General features: G+C 55.8%; 5 protein-coding genes across 5 annotated transcripts; 3 read left to right on the top strand and 2 right to left on the bottom strand.

Annotated features, from left to right (window-relative positions):
* Positions 1–730: 730 nt before the first annotated feature.
* On the top strand, positions 731–2,570 carry CLUP02_05912 (mucin; the record flags this gene model as incomplete). The annotated part of the gene is made up of 3 exons (XM_049284917.1): positions 731–805; positions 869–988; positions 1,044–2,570. The coding sequence occupies 3 exons, from the start codon at positions 731–733 to the stop codon at positions 2,568–2,570; spliced, it is 1,722 nt and encodes a 573-aa protein (XP_049142060.1).
* Positions 2,571–6,210: 3,640 nt separating this feature from the next.
* Positions 6,211–9,530, top strand: CLUP02_05913 (mitochondrial protein cyt-4; the record flags this gene model as incomplete). The annotated part of the gene is made up of 2 exons (XM_049284918.1): positions 6,211–6,351; positions 6,429–9,530. 2 exons carry the CDS (start codon positions 6,211–6,213, stop codon positions 9,528–9,530), a joined length of 3,243 nt encoding a protein of 1,080 aa, XP_049142061.1.
* A 455-nt stretch (positions 9,531–9,985) lies between these two features.
* Positions 9,986–11,773, bottom strand: CLUP02_05914 (rhomboid family protein; the record flags this gene model as incomplete). The annotated part of the gene is made up of 1 exon (XM_049284919.1): positions 9,986–11,773. One exon carries the CDS (start codon positions 11,771–11,773, stop codon positions 9,986–9,988), a length of 1,788 nt encoding a protein of 595 aa, XP_049142062.1.
* A 975-nt stretch (positions 11,774–12,748) lies between these two features.
* On the top strand, positions 12,749–13,525 carry CLUP02_05915 (uncharacterized protein; the record flags this gene model as incomplete). Its single annotated transcript, XM_049284920.1, has 1 exon — positions 12,749–13,525. One exon carries the CDS (start codon positions 12,749–12,751, stop codon positions 13,523–13,525), a length of 777 nt encoding a protein of 258 aa, XP_049142063.1.
* A 631-nt stretch (positions 13,526–14,156) lies between these two features.
* On the bottom strand, positions 14,157–15,455 carry CLUP02_05916 (uncharacterized protein; the record flags this gene model as incomplete). Its single annotated transcript, XM_049284921.1, has 1 exon — positions 14,157–15,455. The coding sequence occupies one exon, from the start codon at positions 15,453–15,455 to the stop codon at positions 14,157–14,159; it is 1,299 nt and encodes a 432-aa protein (XP_049142064.1).
* Positions 15,456–15,613: the final 158 nt, after the last annotated feature.

The following is a 15,613-nucleotide window of genomic DNA, read 5'->3' on the forward strand; positions in this document are numbered from 1 at the left end:
CCGCTGGCTGAACGGACAAGCGAGCTAAGCCGCAAATGCTCTTGGTGAACTTGGTGCGGCGTGGACTCTAGAGCTATTCCCGCATGGCGTGTGCCGTCCGTGTCTGCGTCGTCTTGTCTGTCGTCTCTCCTTGAGAATAGTCACTATGCACGCACGGCACATGCATCCGCACTGACGCTGAGCATGGTGCTGATGCACTGACCTGACTTGACATGCATCACGGACTCTCTCACGCTCTCTCCCTCACTTTCCCTCACTCACTCTCCCACGCAAGTCAAGAAACTACCGCCATAGCTCCCTCCTACGTACTTGTCTTTGCCTTCCGGTCTTCTCCCCCCCTGGCACCCAGCCGCCCCTCCTGTCTCAATTGACGGTTTGGAGCTTTGCGTCCAAAGTCATGGGTCGGCTCCCGGGCTATTCCTAGATTGCCTGTAGAAGCAATCCCAATCCCAGAACCCCGAGCTTGTCCCTTGAAGGCCGGGGGGCTGAATTGAGTTCGAGCGTCGCTGATCTCGATGTATTGGGATGGCGTTCAAAGTTGATTCGAGCAAGTGCTCCTCTCTCTCTCAAAGTATCTCTGCCTATGGGTACTGCAGCTTGATGACTGCGGTATCGCACCCGCTCCAGGCCAGCCAATGTCCATTCCAAAGTAATTCCTTCCTATGTCTGCGTGTCTCTGTACCTTCGTACATCCTGTCCTCAGTACGGCACGGCAGCTGCTCCATCCGTCATGCACCTCAGCAGATGCAATGCAGGTCCCGCTCACAAGCACCACCGCAACACGACGCAACACGACACAGGTGCGGTGCAGTGCGGACGAGCACAGTCTCTGGCTCCAGTCCCATACTCCATACTCTACTTTTAGTAGTGCAAGTGGAGGAAACACGACGTCTCCCTCCCTCTACTCGTTCCTGCATTAAGACACTACATACCCTCCTTGTTTCTCAATTCCATTCTTGCCCCCATCTACATTCCCGACCACGCCTTTGTATCTTTCTTTTCTTCCTCATCTCACTCACAACTCTTACTAAATCCTTCTTCAGTACTTTAGTTCCCTCGAACGTCTTCACTTTGCCAGTCTTGCTCCGGCCCCTACTCCGCCATCCACACATATCGACATCTACTTTGATCGTCCAGACACCGCACCCACACCAAAGACATTAAAGCAGCGCCGTAAAGAACGTCAAGCCAGACTTGCATCCGACCAAGTGTCCGACCGTGTCAAGAGACGGCCTTCTCGACGTGCCAACTTCCGCGCCTCGACGAGCTCCTCCGTCTACGTACGGCTGCCCGACAAGATTCGGAAGAGGCACTTGACTACCGAAGAGCAGATTGTTGCTTCTCGAAACCGGAGACACGACATCATCCTTGACCCGGCTGATGAGGCCATCTACAAAGTTCGAAGACGAGCCTCTAGCCTAATTGTTCAAGACGAGTTGTGGAGTCCGACTCTATCGGTGAGACCTTCGACGATGGAGTCTCGGCGGCCGAGCCAAGATACGAGGAAACAAATGCCCAAGTCGGAAGAGAAGAAGTCCCCTGAAGCTCAGAAGAAGCGGGACTCCTTTTACGACAGCTTCCGTTGGTTGGAGGAGGATGACGACCTAGACCTGCGTTTACATCTCGACGATTACCACGCCAATTTGCGAGAGGATCTACCAGCCAACTCGAAACAGCGCAGGCCGTCGTTTCGTAGGCACCTGTCCATATCAAAGATACCGTTCGGCCGCAACTCGCTCTCCACCAACCGCCCCGGTACGACACCCGCCGGCGCAAGCCATCCCACGACCCCATTGTTTTCGAGTTCTCCAGTCAGCCCTCAGACAAGCTCTCCGGGACACGGCCGGCGAAGATCACGGGCGCTGTCTCTGATTTCACCAAAGCATAGTCCCCAGGACACTGTAGCTGCCTTTGATCCGGAGGCTGCACACTACCAAGATCCGGAGGCCCGGCTGAAGCTGCGAGTATATCTGGCCTCCCCTCAAAAGTTTGACGAAGCCATCGAGTTCGGGTTTCCTTCAAAAGAAGCCATGATCACCACCAAGCCTAGCAAGGACGTCAAGCCATTGAAACATCGACAATCTAGGGCAGCGTTGGTGGACGAGTCAGAAAATCTCCGCACCTTTCTCGCCGACGATCGGTCGTCGATCTTCAGCGATGATGGATCCCTTGATTCGGATTCTCCCAAGACACCCCATACAGTGGAGATGACGGCGCTTCGGCCGCCGCCCATCAAGAATGATCAGCTTCATTCACCCAAACCATCAACGGAATACGCACGGATGCCGGCAGAGGCGAGAGAAATGACACTGCGCATGACCCTCACCCGACCCGACCTCCGAGCCCACGAAGATCAAATGTACGGCTGGCAACAGAAGCCATTACCGCCCAGGAAATCCCAATCGAACGGCCTACGAGACGAATTTCCGACGTCGACGTACGTCCGAGATGCGTCGTCAAAGGAGAGCATAGAACGTCAGTTCGCGGCCATGGACCAGGAAAACGCTCAGGTCAACGACCGAGGCGTCATGAAGCGCTTTTGGAATAAGGTCCGCCGAGGACCGGCATAGCGCTCACCATTCCTTTCGACCATGCTCGGACCCGATGCTCTCGAATCGCAAATCTTACCAAACGCCCGTTAGACACAGGCAGCAAGATTGCAAACAACAACACCTGCATAATGAACTTAGAAAACAGCACTGTTTCTTATACCCCCATTCAATCTGTATACTGCCGAAATTCCATAGTGTCTATTATTTCCTATCTCAACAAAATTCTTCCAAAGCGACCTTTTCTGGGGTAATTGTATTAGAGCTGGGAGTCACTGTTAGAAGAAGCATATGGGGGCCGGGGGGAAGGGGTAATGTGGTAGTCGGAGAGGAATCAGGGCCTTTAACCGCCCTTTCCGCCTGTCACATTTGACTCAGTAGTACGGATACGTTGGAGGAGAGAAAGGTCTAGAGAGATGGCAGATCTTTTACCTAAAAAGGGGTGGAAAGCAAGGAGTTGCATAGGGTAGCATCGTCAAGTGGGAGAAGGGAGGAGGCACTCACGCGCAAAGCGTCAACAGAATAGGCCAAATCAAATAAAAAAAAGAAATCATAAAGAATCGACGTCCTCTCAAACTCTCCAGTGATTCCCCATGTGGTGGGTGCATGGCCACGAGGGAGTGATGGGCTGCATTGGTGACATGCACCTTGTGTCACAGAAAGGGAGGGGATGCAGTGTTACCTACTGTGAGCACGGCACGCATGAAGGGGGGACTAGGTGCCAAGTGTCAGTCACTCTGACGGGCATGATAGGCACTCAACCGGCACAGTGGACGAGTCTCGAACCAGATTGATGGATCGTCTAAATCATGACTACGAAGTGAAGGTTGGTACACTATCGAGTAGAGTAGGAAACGTAGTACCTAAGGAATACGGATTATGTGAACAGTCAACGTGGCTCTGAGCCTCTGACAAGAGTCTGACTTGACCCAGGAACCTGGTTGATAGCCAACTAGCTTTTAAGCCCTACTAACGGTCGGACCCCCTCCTTCCCTTCCTTCGTCGGATGTTCCGAGGTTTGGATTACAGTAATATGGTGGTTGTTATAGGGACATTTGAAACGAAACAGGCGGTTACTGCGTAGGCTGGCGTAGCAGGGAATAGTGGTGATATGGATTGCATGTTTTGGAACGGAGTGCCGAGGTCTGGATTTTCCTTGATAACAGGGTACCTGAAGTTCATTACCAGACGTAGTGATACGCAGGATAAGGCAAGCAGCCCATTTTCACTTTGGAACATTGATTCCAGAACTTTGAAGGGGCCCCGGAGACTTGGAACGGGATTGAACTTTGACGGAAGAGTTTAGACGTCTTGGCACTTTGAAGTTGTCAGTGTGGTTGGGTCATGATGGGATGAACCCTGGGGTCACTTTGTTGTCATGGCGAGCCGCTCGGATCTTTTTTTTCTGTCTTGTCCTTCCCTGGTTCTTCCTCTCTAGTCTGGTCCCTTGCTTCAATCATTGCTACAAACATTCGTTGGAAAACCGTTTACGGGAGAGAGGGGGCGGGGGCAATTTTTTTTCACACTACGTTAGTGCCGTCCTTGATGTTGGATACCGTGGTACGGATAGATGGACGATGTGCGTGATGGGGGTTTGTGCTTTCGTACCGCGTATATGGAAAGGCTGGTCAGAGGGAGGGGGAGAGGGAAGCGGCAGGCAGAGAGAGGGGACTGTGCGCAAAGGGATGGTATCATTGGTATGGCTATGGTGTTGTCGTTGGGTCTCTAGCACGCGCGGGATGGCATGATGTCAAAGTCTTCCCTACCTACTCCGTACTCCGTACTCTCTGGAAATCAACGATGGCGTGTTTGCGTTTTCCAAGGAGGGGAAAGGGTGGCTTCGGGAAGGTTGTGTTCCGTTGAGACCTCTTTCACCCTTTCCCGCCTTGAGTGAAATTTCCCGCGGGGGAATACCATTTGGGTGATCAGCCACGGAGCCACAGAGTCAGCCCGCCCACTGGTTCTTGTAAAGTTGGGATTGGCGCGGGAGGTGGAGGCTTGAAACCCGTTCGTGGTGGGCGTTTGTGTTAGGCCCCCCTACTAGGTATGTTGTCTTGTCTCGGCACTTTTCTTCACATCTTGGGCTCTGTTTCCTTATTTGGGAAAGTAGCGGGAGGGGGGAGATTGGGTGAGCTCCATGACCAAAGCTAGAAATACCGCTTGATAAACTCATAATCTTGATTATTAGTTCAGAGACGCTTTTGGCACTAGAAGACGTTTTTGAAGGGGATTAGATGTTCAGGCTTCATCTCGTGGTTAGGAAGGTGCAAGCCGATGGGGGAAGCCATTCCTTGCAAACTATGTGCAAGCGCGTCGAATGGTTCAGATGAAGAAGAAAGCAAGGAAGAAAGCGAGGGCCCTGCTGAACGGATACCTACGTGCCCGGTACGTAGAGATTGGGTGAAAATAACGTTGCTTTTTGCTGCAGCTTTTGAGACGAGAGCTCGGGCCGAGGATTGAGGAAGGAAGTCATAGCGTACTACCTAAGGTAGATAGGTACCTTATGAGGGATGGATTTTGGACGAAATTTGAATGTCCAGCTTGGACAACCGAAATACATGCTTATTGTATGTGTAAATCATATGAGCCAGCCACGTGCGCCTCTCCGACGATTCTCCGGTTTTTGTTTCTTGCTGGCTTCATGTGTTTCGGGGTTCGTGGGTGGGTGGGGGGTTGAGATTTGGAAATCGAAACAGGCGAGGATTTGAGTAATGTGGAGTTTTGCGGGTTGAAACATTGTTCGATGAAAGGGACTTTCGGAGGATGATCTCACTGCTGTGTACAAGTTTCTAGGATGTAAACCTACCTACCCTGCGTGTGGGCGAGACGGATGGAAATAGACGGCGAGAAGGAAATGGTGAGCTGCATGTACTCTGTAGGGCCCCGTTTCTAAGCATTTGTGTCAGGACCAAGACCAATGTTGATCTCGCGGGTGGACGGCAATCCCTAGATTCTTCGATGAGTCAGAGAGACAAAGACTGAATTGTGTAAATCTACGGTCGCTGCATGAGTTTGTCGTTGAAAAGACAATAGGGCAAACATGGCAAGGCAACACAAGTATGCCGCCTCGCTCCGGATGAAATGACCGGAGGAGAAAGTGCCGATGTGGGGCATCCCGGTACCGGCGCCGGAAGACAGCCATCGGCGGGATCCACTACTCATTTGGGCATACCGTTTATGAAGGGATCCACTGACCATGCCGAATGTCCTCTGCCAACAGCTCCAAAACCGCTGTCACTATCGATGAAGGGCATAAACTCACTATTCCCCACAAGACGATATCCTTTACTGATCTATGCCCACGAGACGGTGCGTTGCGCCACAGACATCTAGTGCTTTACTTGTCCATGTTTGTTCAAGTTGAACTTCCAGGTTCTCTATGATCCAAAGCGTCGTTAATGTGTTGATAATACTCATAGTTCATGCTAGGGTTACTTACCTTACTTTAATTTACTCTTCAAAGCTAAATGAAGACCAAGTTGAAGGTGCCTTCTCTATGTGCTATGAGATATCGGTCACGTGATAGCGCGAAAGTGGATCGAAAAGTGGACACCTCGTGGCGCGGACCAGAAATTTTGGGTGAGCCGCCGCAACAGAACGTCGTGGCGAGGGACGTCGCTCAACACTATGCCCTCACAGCATTGCCATAATATTGCCCGCAATGTTGCGAAACTCGGGCAGACCATATGTGTGCTGGAGATGTCTTTCATCTAGGCCGTCATCATCATCAGTCGCCAGCGGCTTGCCATCCACCTTAACACTCCAGCAGCTGGGGACAGGCTCATCCACAGAGTCCAGAAGGGTACGTCTTACTCATGATGAGGGCTTCCTCATGAAATGTTTCTCGGGATCTTTCAGTCTCACTGAACCCATCTACAGTCATATGCGGGTAGAAGGTCCTACTACAGCGGCAATCAGGGCGGTAATCATCGCGGGAACTATGACCACCAGGGCGGAAACGCTCGTGGTGGAAACTATGGCAATGGCAGAGGTGGGTATCGCAAGCCTACGACCACAGCCACGAAAGAAGAATTGAAATACATTCGCCAAAAGTCGGACATCAGAATGCGGCTCCGAGAATGGGAGAGCGCAAATTACTCACCCTCAAAGCGTCTGCTTCAAGACCTGCCCGCGCAGGACACGCCGCTGCTGAACTACCTCACCAGACCTGACCTGCTCCCTGGCGCTTTGGGACTCATGAATGGTCGAGAGGGAGAGCTGCACGACAAGACCAACACAAACCGCGACTTGTCCAAGAGCGATGAACTCCAGGACCTGCGAGGATCTACGTTCGCTCTCAAACCCGGTGACCTGGTCGAGACAAGATACAACAGCGGCCGCTTGCCCATCCTGGCGGTCTGTATTGGCCGCCACAACAATTCACAGTACTTTTACATGAGCACCGGTGAACTCGTCCCAGAGCGCAATATTGTCACCCTCTTCATCCTCAAAAACTTTATCGATCCGTACAGACTCAAGCCCCTTGCCGATATTTTGCCTGCGGAACCCGAAACGGAGGAGCGGCGCAACGCGCTGTTTCACAACCATACGCCGGCCGCTCTCAGGACCGCCGCCGATTTGCAGAGAGACTTGATCAAATTCTACCAGGACTCCGTCTCGTTCTACCAGTCCCAGCTCACCCTGGACCTCGCGAGCAAACACTTGGCCACGGACGAGCGGCAGTACCTCAGCCTCGAGGAGATCGCGGATAAGCTTCTGCCTCAGCACGTAAAGGCGGGTGACATGTTCCTCCCTCATCAGCTGTATGCTGTGCATACCGCCCTGAACCGCGATGGATGGGGGTTCCGCCCGCTCAATATGAAGTGGCATAGGCGCAACTACATCTACGAGGTCAGGTCCATATCCGACCTCAAACTTTTGAACAAGGTTGAGAACCAGGTCCGCGAACTGGTGGAGGGCGCCGCGCTGCGCGAAAACCCGGCGCAATCCCTCTCCCTCCTCCGCCAGAATAGTCTCGGTTCTTTTATCCTCAAGGCCCGTGGGGTCATCCAGGCGAGCCGGCTGAGGCGAGAGTGGACGCCCCATGGCATGATCGGACCCAGCAACGACGAGGTGGCAAATCTCGCGACATGGAGCAAGCAGGATCTCGAATACATCCGCTTCATGGAGCTGTGGGCGTGCCATCGCATTGTGCCGAAGCCATCACAGCTCGAGAGTCTGGGCTCCACCATTCTCAAGCTGACGGACTGCTACAAGGATTCTGAGTGGGTGGCGCACTGGACAGCCTTCACTTTCCTTCAGGAGATTGGCTGGATTCCACCCTGGGATATTCCAGCTCGTTACGAGTACAAGCTCGCGGGCACTACGGTCCAGCGAGGCGCCACCATGGAGACACCCCTCGTGGACGTCAACGAATCACTCCGACCTGATATCGCTGAGGGTCACAGGCGAGACTGGGGAAAGACGACAATCTTTTGTGTGGACCCTGAGCAGACGGCCGATGTGGATGACGGCTTCTCTGTCGAGGCGGCCGAGAAGCCGGGGGAATATTGGATTCACATTCACATTGCCGACCCCGCCTCCCGTATCGACCCCAAGTCCGCGCTCGCTCGTCAACTTGAGAAAGCGCCATCGAGTTTGTACATGCCTGGGTACAACCAAAAGATGCTGCCGCGGGAGCTCGAGCAGGAGTTCTCGCTAAACCCCGGCCGACCGTCTTTGACGTTCAGCGCCAGAGTCAACGAGATAGGAAACATCCTAGATTACAAGGTCGAACCAGGCACTGTGCAAAATATCTTGCACATCCCCAAGCATGAAGTCACCGGTATCCTGCCCGGTCTTGAAACACAGACCGTCAGCAAGACCTTTGCCGTGGGCAAGCCGCCCCCGCCGCCCAAGCCTGTGAAGCGTATCACTACTGCTGCGGATTTGTCCCCGGAAGATAGGGATGACCTACTCCTCATCAATCGCCTGTGCAAAGCCCTTAAGCACCGCCGCGTGGAGAAGGGACAGCTGCCGCCTTTCGAGACCAGGTTCGACTCCCCCAAGGTGTCTCTCAACCATATCATCGTCAAAGGCGACGCCGATGACCTGACCAGGTCGATGGCGTGGCAGGGTGATCCGTTCATCGAGTTCAACACGTCCACGTACAGCAAGGCCGACCGCCTCGTCGAGACTCTCATGCACACGGCTGGCGAGGTCGCCGCAAAGTGGTGCCAGGCCCGCGCCATCCCCGTCCCCTACAGCACCCAGCCGGACGCGGTCACAAACGCAAAGGGTCTCGCCGCCTACCGCCGTGAGCACATCGACCCCCTGTCGGCGGAAGGCAAACCCATCCCCGCGGAGCACATCCACCGGCTCCTCGTCTACGTCGGCAACTCGGAGCTCTCGGTCAGCCCGGCGCCCTTTTACGCCGTCGGCGTCGACGCTTACGCAAAGTCGACCAGTCCCATCCGCCGCTTCAACGACCTCGTCGTCCACTGGCAGATCCACGCCGCCCTCGCCCACGAGCGCAAGACGGGCCGCTCCCTCGTCGGTGAGGAGCTCTTATCCGACGAGAATGCCGCCGCCATCCTTCCCTGGACGCACCGCTCCCTCTCCGACGCGCTGCCGATGCTCCACGCCCTCCAGCGCCAGATCAAGCAGGTCGACAACAAGAACGCCCCGACGCACTGGGTGGCGCAGGCACTACTGCGCGCGTGGCGCTTCGGCGAGGCGCCGCTGCCAAAGACGTTCAAATTCGTCGTTGATGCTGTCTACGCGTTTGGACTGAGGGGCCGGCTGAGCACCTTCTACAACCTGGGCGCCTCGGTGGACCTGATTAGGCTGGAGGGCTATAGTAGGCTCGCGGACGTGCAGGCTGACGATGTGATTGATGTTGAGATTGCCGACATCAATGTCGTGACGATGCAGATTTGGTGTCAGCCCGTGGGACGACGACGGGTCGACAAGAAGAAGGCAGCTAAGAAGGATGCTACGCCTGCTCGGGATGCGGCGGCGGCTACTCCTATGCCTGCTTGATTGCCTCGGGCAGCACAACCTTGTAAACCCTGTAACATCACCTAGAGAGGACTCTCCTCTTGTAAGAAGGACAAAAACGACTGTACAACATGGCGTGGACTTGACTTAGTTTTGTAAGATAGTATGACGCTGGGAATCATCAACACACTGGACCGACATATGGGGTCGGGAAACAGGCCATCGAAAATAGAATTAGGTTGGCTACCTGCATAATATTGTCATGATCTCAACACAAAAATCTAGTCCCATTTCAGACCCCGAGAAGAACGTTCCCTCCACTCTTCTGCGAGCGCGATGCAAATTTTCAAAATTCGAATATCCCAACAAAGGGGGTGATAAAAGGGGTCAACCATCTAATATCCCAGGAGTTCTACAAAGGACTGTAACTATACACAATTCACCCTCCCATTCCTCCTCGGAGAGCAAAACATCTAGACGTATCTCCTGACTCTCTCTTAAGCCTCGACATCATTCCCGCCGTCACCCTGTCCATCGCGAGGCGGCGCATCAGCAACAAGATCACCCCTCGCCTTCTTCTTGTCCAACCCATCCGCCCTCGCCCCCTCCGCCTTGCGTCCCGTCACGAACTCAATCCCGACCAACCCGGCCAGCATGCCAAACAGATGCGACGTCAGATCAATCGTCTGCTTGCCCCGCCTGAAAAACGCATAGATATGGAAACCCAAAATCAGCGCAATGAACCCCAACCCTTGGGGCCCATTCATCGGATCCGGCGGGAAGCCCAGCACCTTGAACGAATCGAACCGGTGCATCCAAAAGTACGCCGTCGCGACGCCAAACACGGCGCCCGACGCACCCACAGTCGAGACGGTCAACAAGCCGCGGAGCGTAAACGCCGTCAAGCTGCCCAGGAACCCGACGGCGCCGGAGGCGAGGTAAATCGCCAGGAAGTTCGCCCGCCCGACCTCGTCGTGCAAAGCGGTGCCCATGAACCACAGCCCCACCATGTTCGTCGCCAGATGGCCGAGGGAACTGTGTGAGAAATTCGCCGTAATCATCGTCACGGCCCGCGGCATGCCGTGCACGAGCACGAAATACCGGTTCAGGAACCGCCACAGCGGCGGCACGCGCCACGCGACCGAGACGAGGACGTTGAGCGCGATCAGCGCGCCCACCGTTGCCGTCGAGGCGCTCACCTCGGGGAACAGGCGGTCGGCGTCGCGGGGCGGGGTGTACACCGCCGCGAACGCCGACAGCGAAGCCACGAGCAACAAGACGACGGCCGCGGAGGGGAGGATGCGCTCGGCGAACGTGAGAGGGGGCGGAGCGGCGAGGTCCGAGGCGGCGCCTTGTTCCGTCCACTTCGCCATGCGCGGCGTCATGGGCGGGCGCTTGATGGGGATGGAGAGCGTGCCCGGGTTGTACTCGATGCCCTTTGCCTCGGCCTCGGCGATGAGCCGGGCCTCTTCCTCGGCGGCTTTGGCTTGGTTCTTTGCGCGGATGGCGTCGAAGGCGCTGTAGCCGTATACGGGATCCGGTTTGACGACGGGCGTTTCTTTGCGGAGAGACGGTGTTTTAGAACCGGCGGTCGACGAGGCAGCATCACCCTCGTCGGCACTGCTCTCCTCCTCCGCGAGGTCCTTCTCCAGCGCGGCAAGCTCGTCCTCGGCCCGGAGTCCCGCGTTGAGGACCTCGTCGACGGGCGTCTTCTCGCGGAGGTACGCCAGCGCGGCGTCGCGCTGCTGCGCGGTGAAGGCGGCGGTGTTGATGGCGAAGGCGGGGTCCTCGAGGGTGCCGGCGACGCGGCGGCCGTGCATGATGCGCAGCAGCCGGTTCGCGGCGGCGGGCTTGAGGGAGGCGCCGAAGACGGCTCTGACTTCTGCCGCCGAGAGGTCCTTGTTCTCTTCCCTGAACCGCAGGCCGTGTTTGTCCTTGTAGTCGAGCGGGAGGTCTACGTATTCGCGGAGCAGGGGTTCGTTCTTGTAGTCGGTTTTGGGTGGTGATGATGATGATGCGGAGGAGGAGGAAGCCCATCTTTGTGTTGATTTACCGGCCGTTGTGGCGGCGAGGCTGAGCGACGGCCATTGTCTTCGGCGGAGGGGCGAGGGGCCCGATATGTACGTCCGGGTAGCGGCGGGCGTCTGCCAGGAGGTGATGGTGCATATTGAAAGAAGTCGTGACGCGGGCGAACAGCTCGTCGTACTCGGCGCGGAACGGCACGCGGCGCGCAGGCCGAGGTGTAGGAACGATCTCGAGGAAACGAGGCCGAATGAGGCGTTCATGGCTTCCTAGAGCCGCCCTGGGTGGGCGACGCAACCGTCTCTTTTTGCTCGTTTCGCGGGAGCGCACCAAAAAGCTAGAGACTCATGAATGCGCCGGCTGCTTGTCGACGAAGAGGTTTCCCTTTAGCAAATGCTGTAGGCGTATGCCACCTCTCGTAATGTGAGTGCTGTCGTCGCACGTTTGTCGCTGGTTCGTGGAGGTAGTGGCGGTGGTCGTTCGTCGTCGTCGCGCGCGGGCGGCGTTGTCGCAGTGGCTCAATCTCAAAGACGCAATCGAAGCCCGTAAATTATTTGGTACCTGTTCCGACCACGGGGATCGGGACCGCGGCAGCCGGCGAAGGGCAGCTTCCGGCCCATCCCCGGGGCTTTGGTAAGCACGCAGAAACTAAGGCACGTAATCGATAACGAGGCGAGCGGATAACTCCGTCGGCGGTAAGACCTAATGGAAGGTACGGAGTACCTTACTTACCTACCTGTGCACTCCCCCCTTTCGTCATTTTCCATCAAGGTATCCGTACCTGACCGCCCCCTGCTCATTCCCCACCGCCGGAACCTTCTACTGCACCTTCCACCACCTTCCCACCCCGCGCTCAGCTTCGGAAGGAAGCTACCTCACCTCTCCAGCTGGCAGAAAACCTGCGGTGACGTTGCACGGCATCTACCTGGGAGGACGTCTCTTTCTTCCATAAACACCAAGCCCACACATCGTCATCGTCCCCCCTCCGTCCATCCTTCTGTCCAATCCCCCACTCGTGAATAGCGTCGTTTCTCATTCGCTTTCACCTTCTTCCCGTCTCTTCCACTGCCCAAGAACTTCATCTACCTTTCCTGTTCACACACCGATACCTTCAGTCTCTTTCTCAACGAGACCAAACACCCAAGTCGCAAACTCGCCAGCAAACAACCGAATACCAAACCTCGCCAAAACCAAATTGCTCAACCTTCCCGACCCGCCAAACCAACACACCGCCCAAAATGTCAGCAGACACCCGCCCAATATCCCCAACCCAATTCGCCTCCGCCCTCCGCGACCTCTCCCTCCCAACCCTCCACCTCAAAGCCCTCGAGATCCGCAACTCCATCCTCCACCTCGAATACTCAAACGCCCAGCTCGCCCCCTACGCGGCAGGCGACGCCACCACCCTCGACTCGGCAACCGACGCCTCGGCGGGGCACGGCCCGGACCCGACCTGCGTCGAAGCCATCCGCGAAAACGACGTCGTCATCGCCCGCATGCGCGAGCGCGTCCAGATTATCCGCGACGAGGTCGAGGGCAGGGGACACTCGTGGAACGAGTTCAAGAGTAAAGAGGAGGTCGAGGAGGAGGAGGCGGGCCAGGGGGCGGCGGATCGGAGGGGGATCACGAGCGAGTCGGTCGCCGGCGCGAACGGTGTTAATGGGAATGGGATCCCAGCGACTAACGGGCTTGGTGCGGCGGCTGCGGAGGAGGATAGGATTGCCTCTGGACGTCAGGGTGCGCCGGCGACCAACGGTGGTGGTGGTGGTGGTGGTGGCTCGTCGACTACTGCGGCGAGCTCGTCACACCCTGCTTGGATGGACGGTACATTCCAGATGGGCACGATACGCAACGGTGTCATCACGATGGATGGTCCCGCCCCGCAATCCACCCAATCTACTCAGCAAGCAAACGGCACAGGTGGACGCCTAACAGACGATGAACTGCGGCGGGCCATGGAGGAGCGCATGAGAGGTCTCGGCGATGACGACGAGGACGGCGGAATGCATCTGTAGGAGCACGATAGAAGAGGCTGGATGGCATACGAGGTTCGCAGTTATATGGGGCGTTGGTCACCGTCGATGGAGTTGAATCAAACGAAAAGGAAAACGGATCAGATCATTCAACGTTGGGGCACACAAGATTTCGGACAGAGCAATAATACCCGTCATGTTCCTAGTGCTACTTGCCAGTAATGCCATGACAAAGGGAAAATAAGAAAGGAAAGAAAAAGGGGCGTAAAAGCAAAGAAGTAAAGGCTTCATCGCATCTTGGTGTGCGGCCAAATGTGTTAAATGTAGAAACGAAGAGATGAAATGAAGAAATATCAAACAAGCCATGGATCTCGTCCTCTTTTGAACAAAACCAACCCAAAGACCCCAGACCCTATTTTTTGAAAACACCCCATTGCCCGCCGTATGCTTGCTTTCTTGCTTTTGTGGCAGCACACCTCTAAACGCCTCAATGCCGAATCCCATTTCCGAAAAATGCAAATGCTCCTTCCCATGAACGCTATGCCCCTCTCTGGGAGTAAATAATGCAGTAGATAACCCTCGTCAAACGATGACGGGGAATTCCAGAGACAACTAGAGAAAGTGTGTTCTGGTCGGCTGTCTGTTCGACCTAGTTCGTGGCAGGTGTCCAACATCATGATACCGTTGTGGTAGCGGTGACAGTGGTAGGTGTGTTCTCATCCGCGGTGCGGTTGATGATAGGGTTGGCAGACGCTTTGGGCGTGACGTCAGAGTTGTCCTTAGATGCAACATCTGGCTTCGTGCCGTTGGGACGTGCCTTTAATGCCTGCCTGGAGTTGGAGCGGGAGCTCTTAATGGTCTCCAGCTTGGGCCGTCGGGGAGGACTCGACTTTCCCAACGAATCCCATGTGCGGTGCTGGACAAAGTCGTCCTCGTCTGAAGAGGTCTCCTCGGGCGTCATGGGAACACGTCGAGCACGGGCGATGCGCCGACGTTCCACCAGCTCGCCGTCTGAAGATACTTCGGAATCTAGCGAAAGGCTGCGGCTACGGTTAGACATTCCCCTGCTCGATACCGTTGTCCGCCGTGACCGCCTGCCGATAAGTGAGTCGATCAACTCCGATTCCGAAGGTGTCTCCTCCAAGGGCAGCTTCTCTCCCTGTTGCCGCAATTTCTTCTTCAACGCCTTTTCACGGACCAGCCTGTCCAAAGGAGTGTCCTCAGACGCCATAGTTCTCCTGCTTCCAACTGTGCTGGTGCTCTGGGTTCTGGCGACGGGGATGCGGCCCTCCATAAGCTTGGCAGGGGGCGGCGGCTGTAGCATCCACTTGAGAGCGTCCGGACGGGAGGGCTTGCTTCCTACTATCGGCGGGTGGTACTCGTTGACGGGCGGGTTCCTCGGTGTACGGTAAAAGTTCTCGCGGTCCTCATCGGTGATGGGCTTCTCCAGCCCCAACTTCTCCTCCATGTAGCGTCCGGCCGTGTTTCCGGCCTTTGCGATGTTGTCCATCAGCTTGTGACCCATGCCGGTGAAGTTGTGACCCCAAAGCTCCTCATCCTCTCGTTGGTACAGCTCTCTATTCCAACCCTCGCCGGACAGCTTTCGACCAGCCGTTGAGGCACTTATTGTCGGAGTCGCAGGGCTAGTACTCTCGGCAACGGTGCTCGCTCCGCCAAAACTGGCGGCTGTGCTCGTCCGGCCTGCACTCGCCAGACCTCTCTGGCTCGAATTCTTGTTGGTTGACTTTTTGGGTAGGTGTGGTCCTGCTGCCATCTCTTCGGCCCAAAATGGGTTTGTGTGAAAGGGGTCCGGATGACGGTACAGTCCAGGTTGCTCCATCTCTATTTTCCTCTTCACCTCCCTATCCTCCTTGGCCTTCTTCTTGGCCTTTCGGAAAGCCTTCATCTCGTTACATGGTGTACATGCGAGGTAGTAGAAAATCGCCGACTGGATGGCGACTGGTAATGACATGTTTGCGGTATAGCCGTAACCCCGGCGTGGGGAGAGGGTCTGGAGTGTATTCGGTGCCCGGTGTTTCTAGTACACATGGAAGGCAAAGGATATATTCGGGGAGTGTTCGAAGAGGTAGGTGGTGTGTGTGTGTGTGTGTGTGTGTTGATTGTGGGTGT

The sequence above is a fragment of the Colletotrichum lupini genome, chromosome 3 (assembly GCF_023278565.1).
Source record: "Colletotrichum lupini chromosome 3, complete sequence".
Taxonomy (NCBI): Eukaryota; Fungi; Ascomycota; class Sordariomycetes; order Glomerellales; family Glomerellaceae; genus Colletotrichum; species Colletotrichum lupini.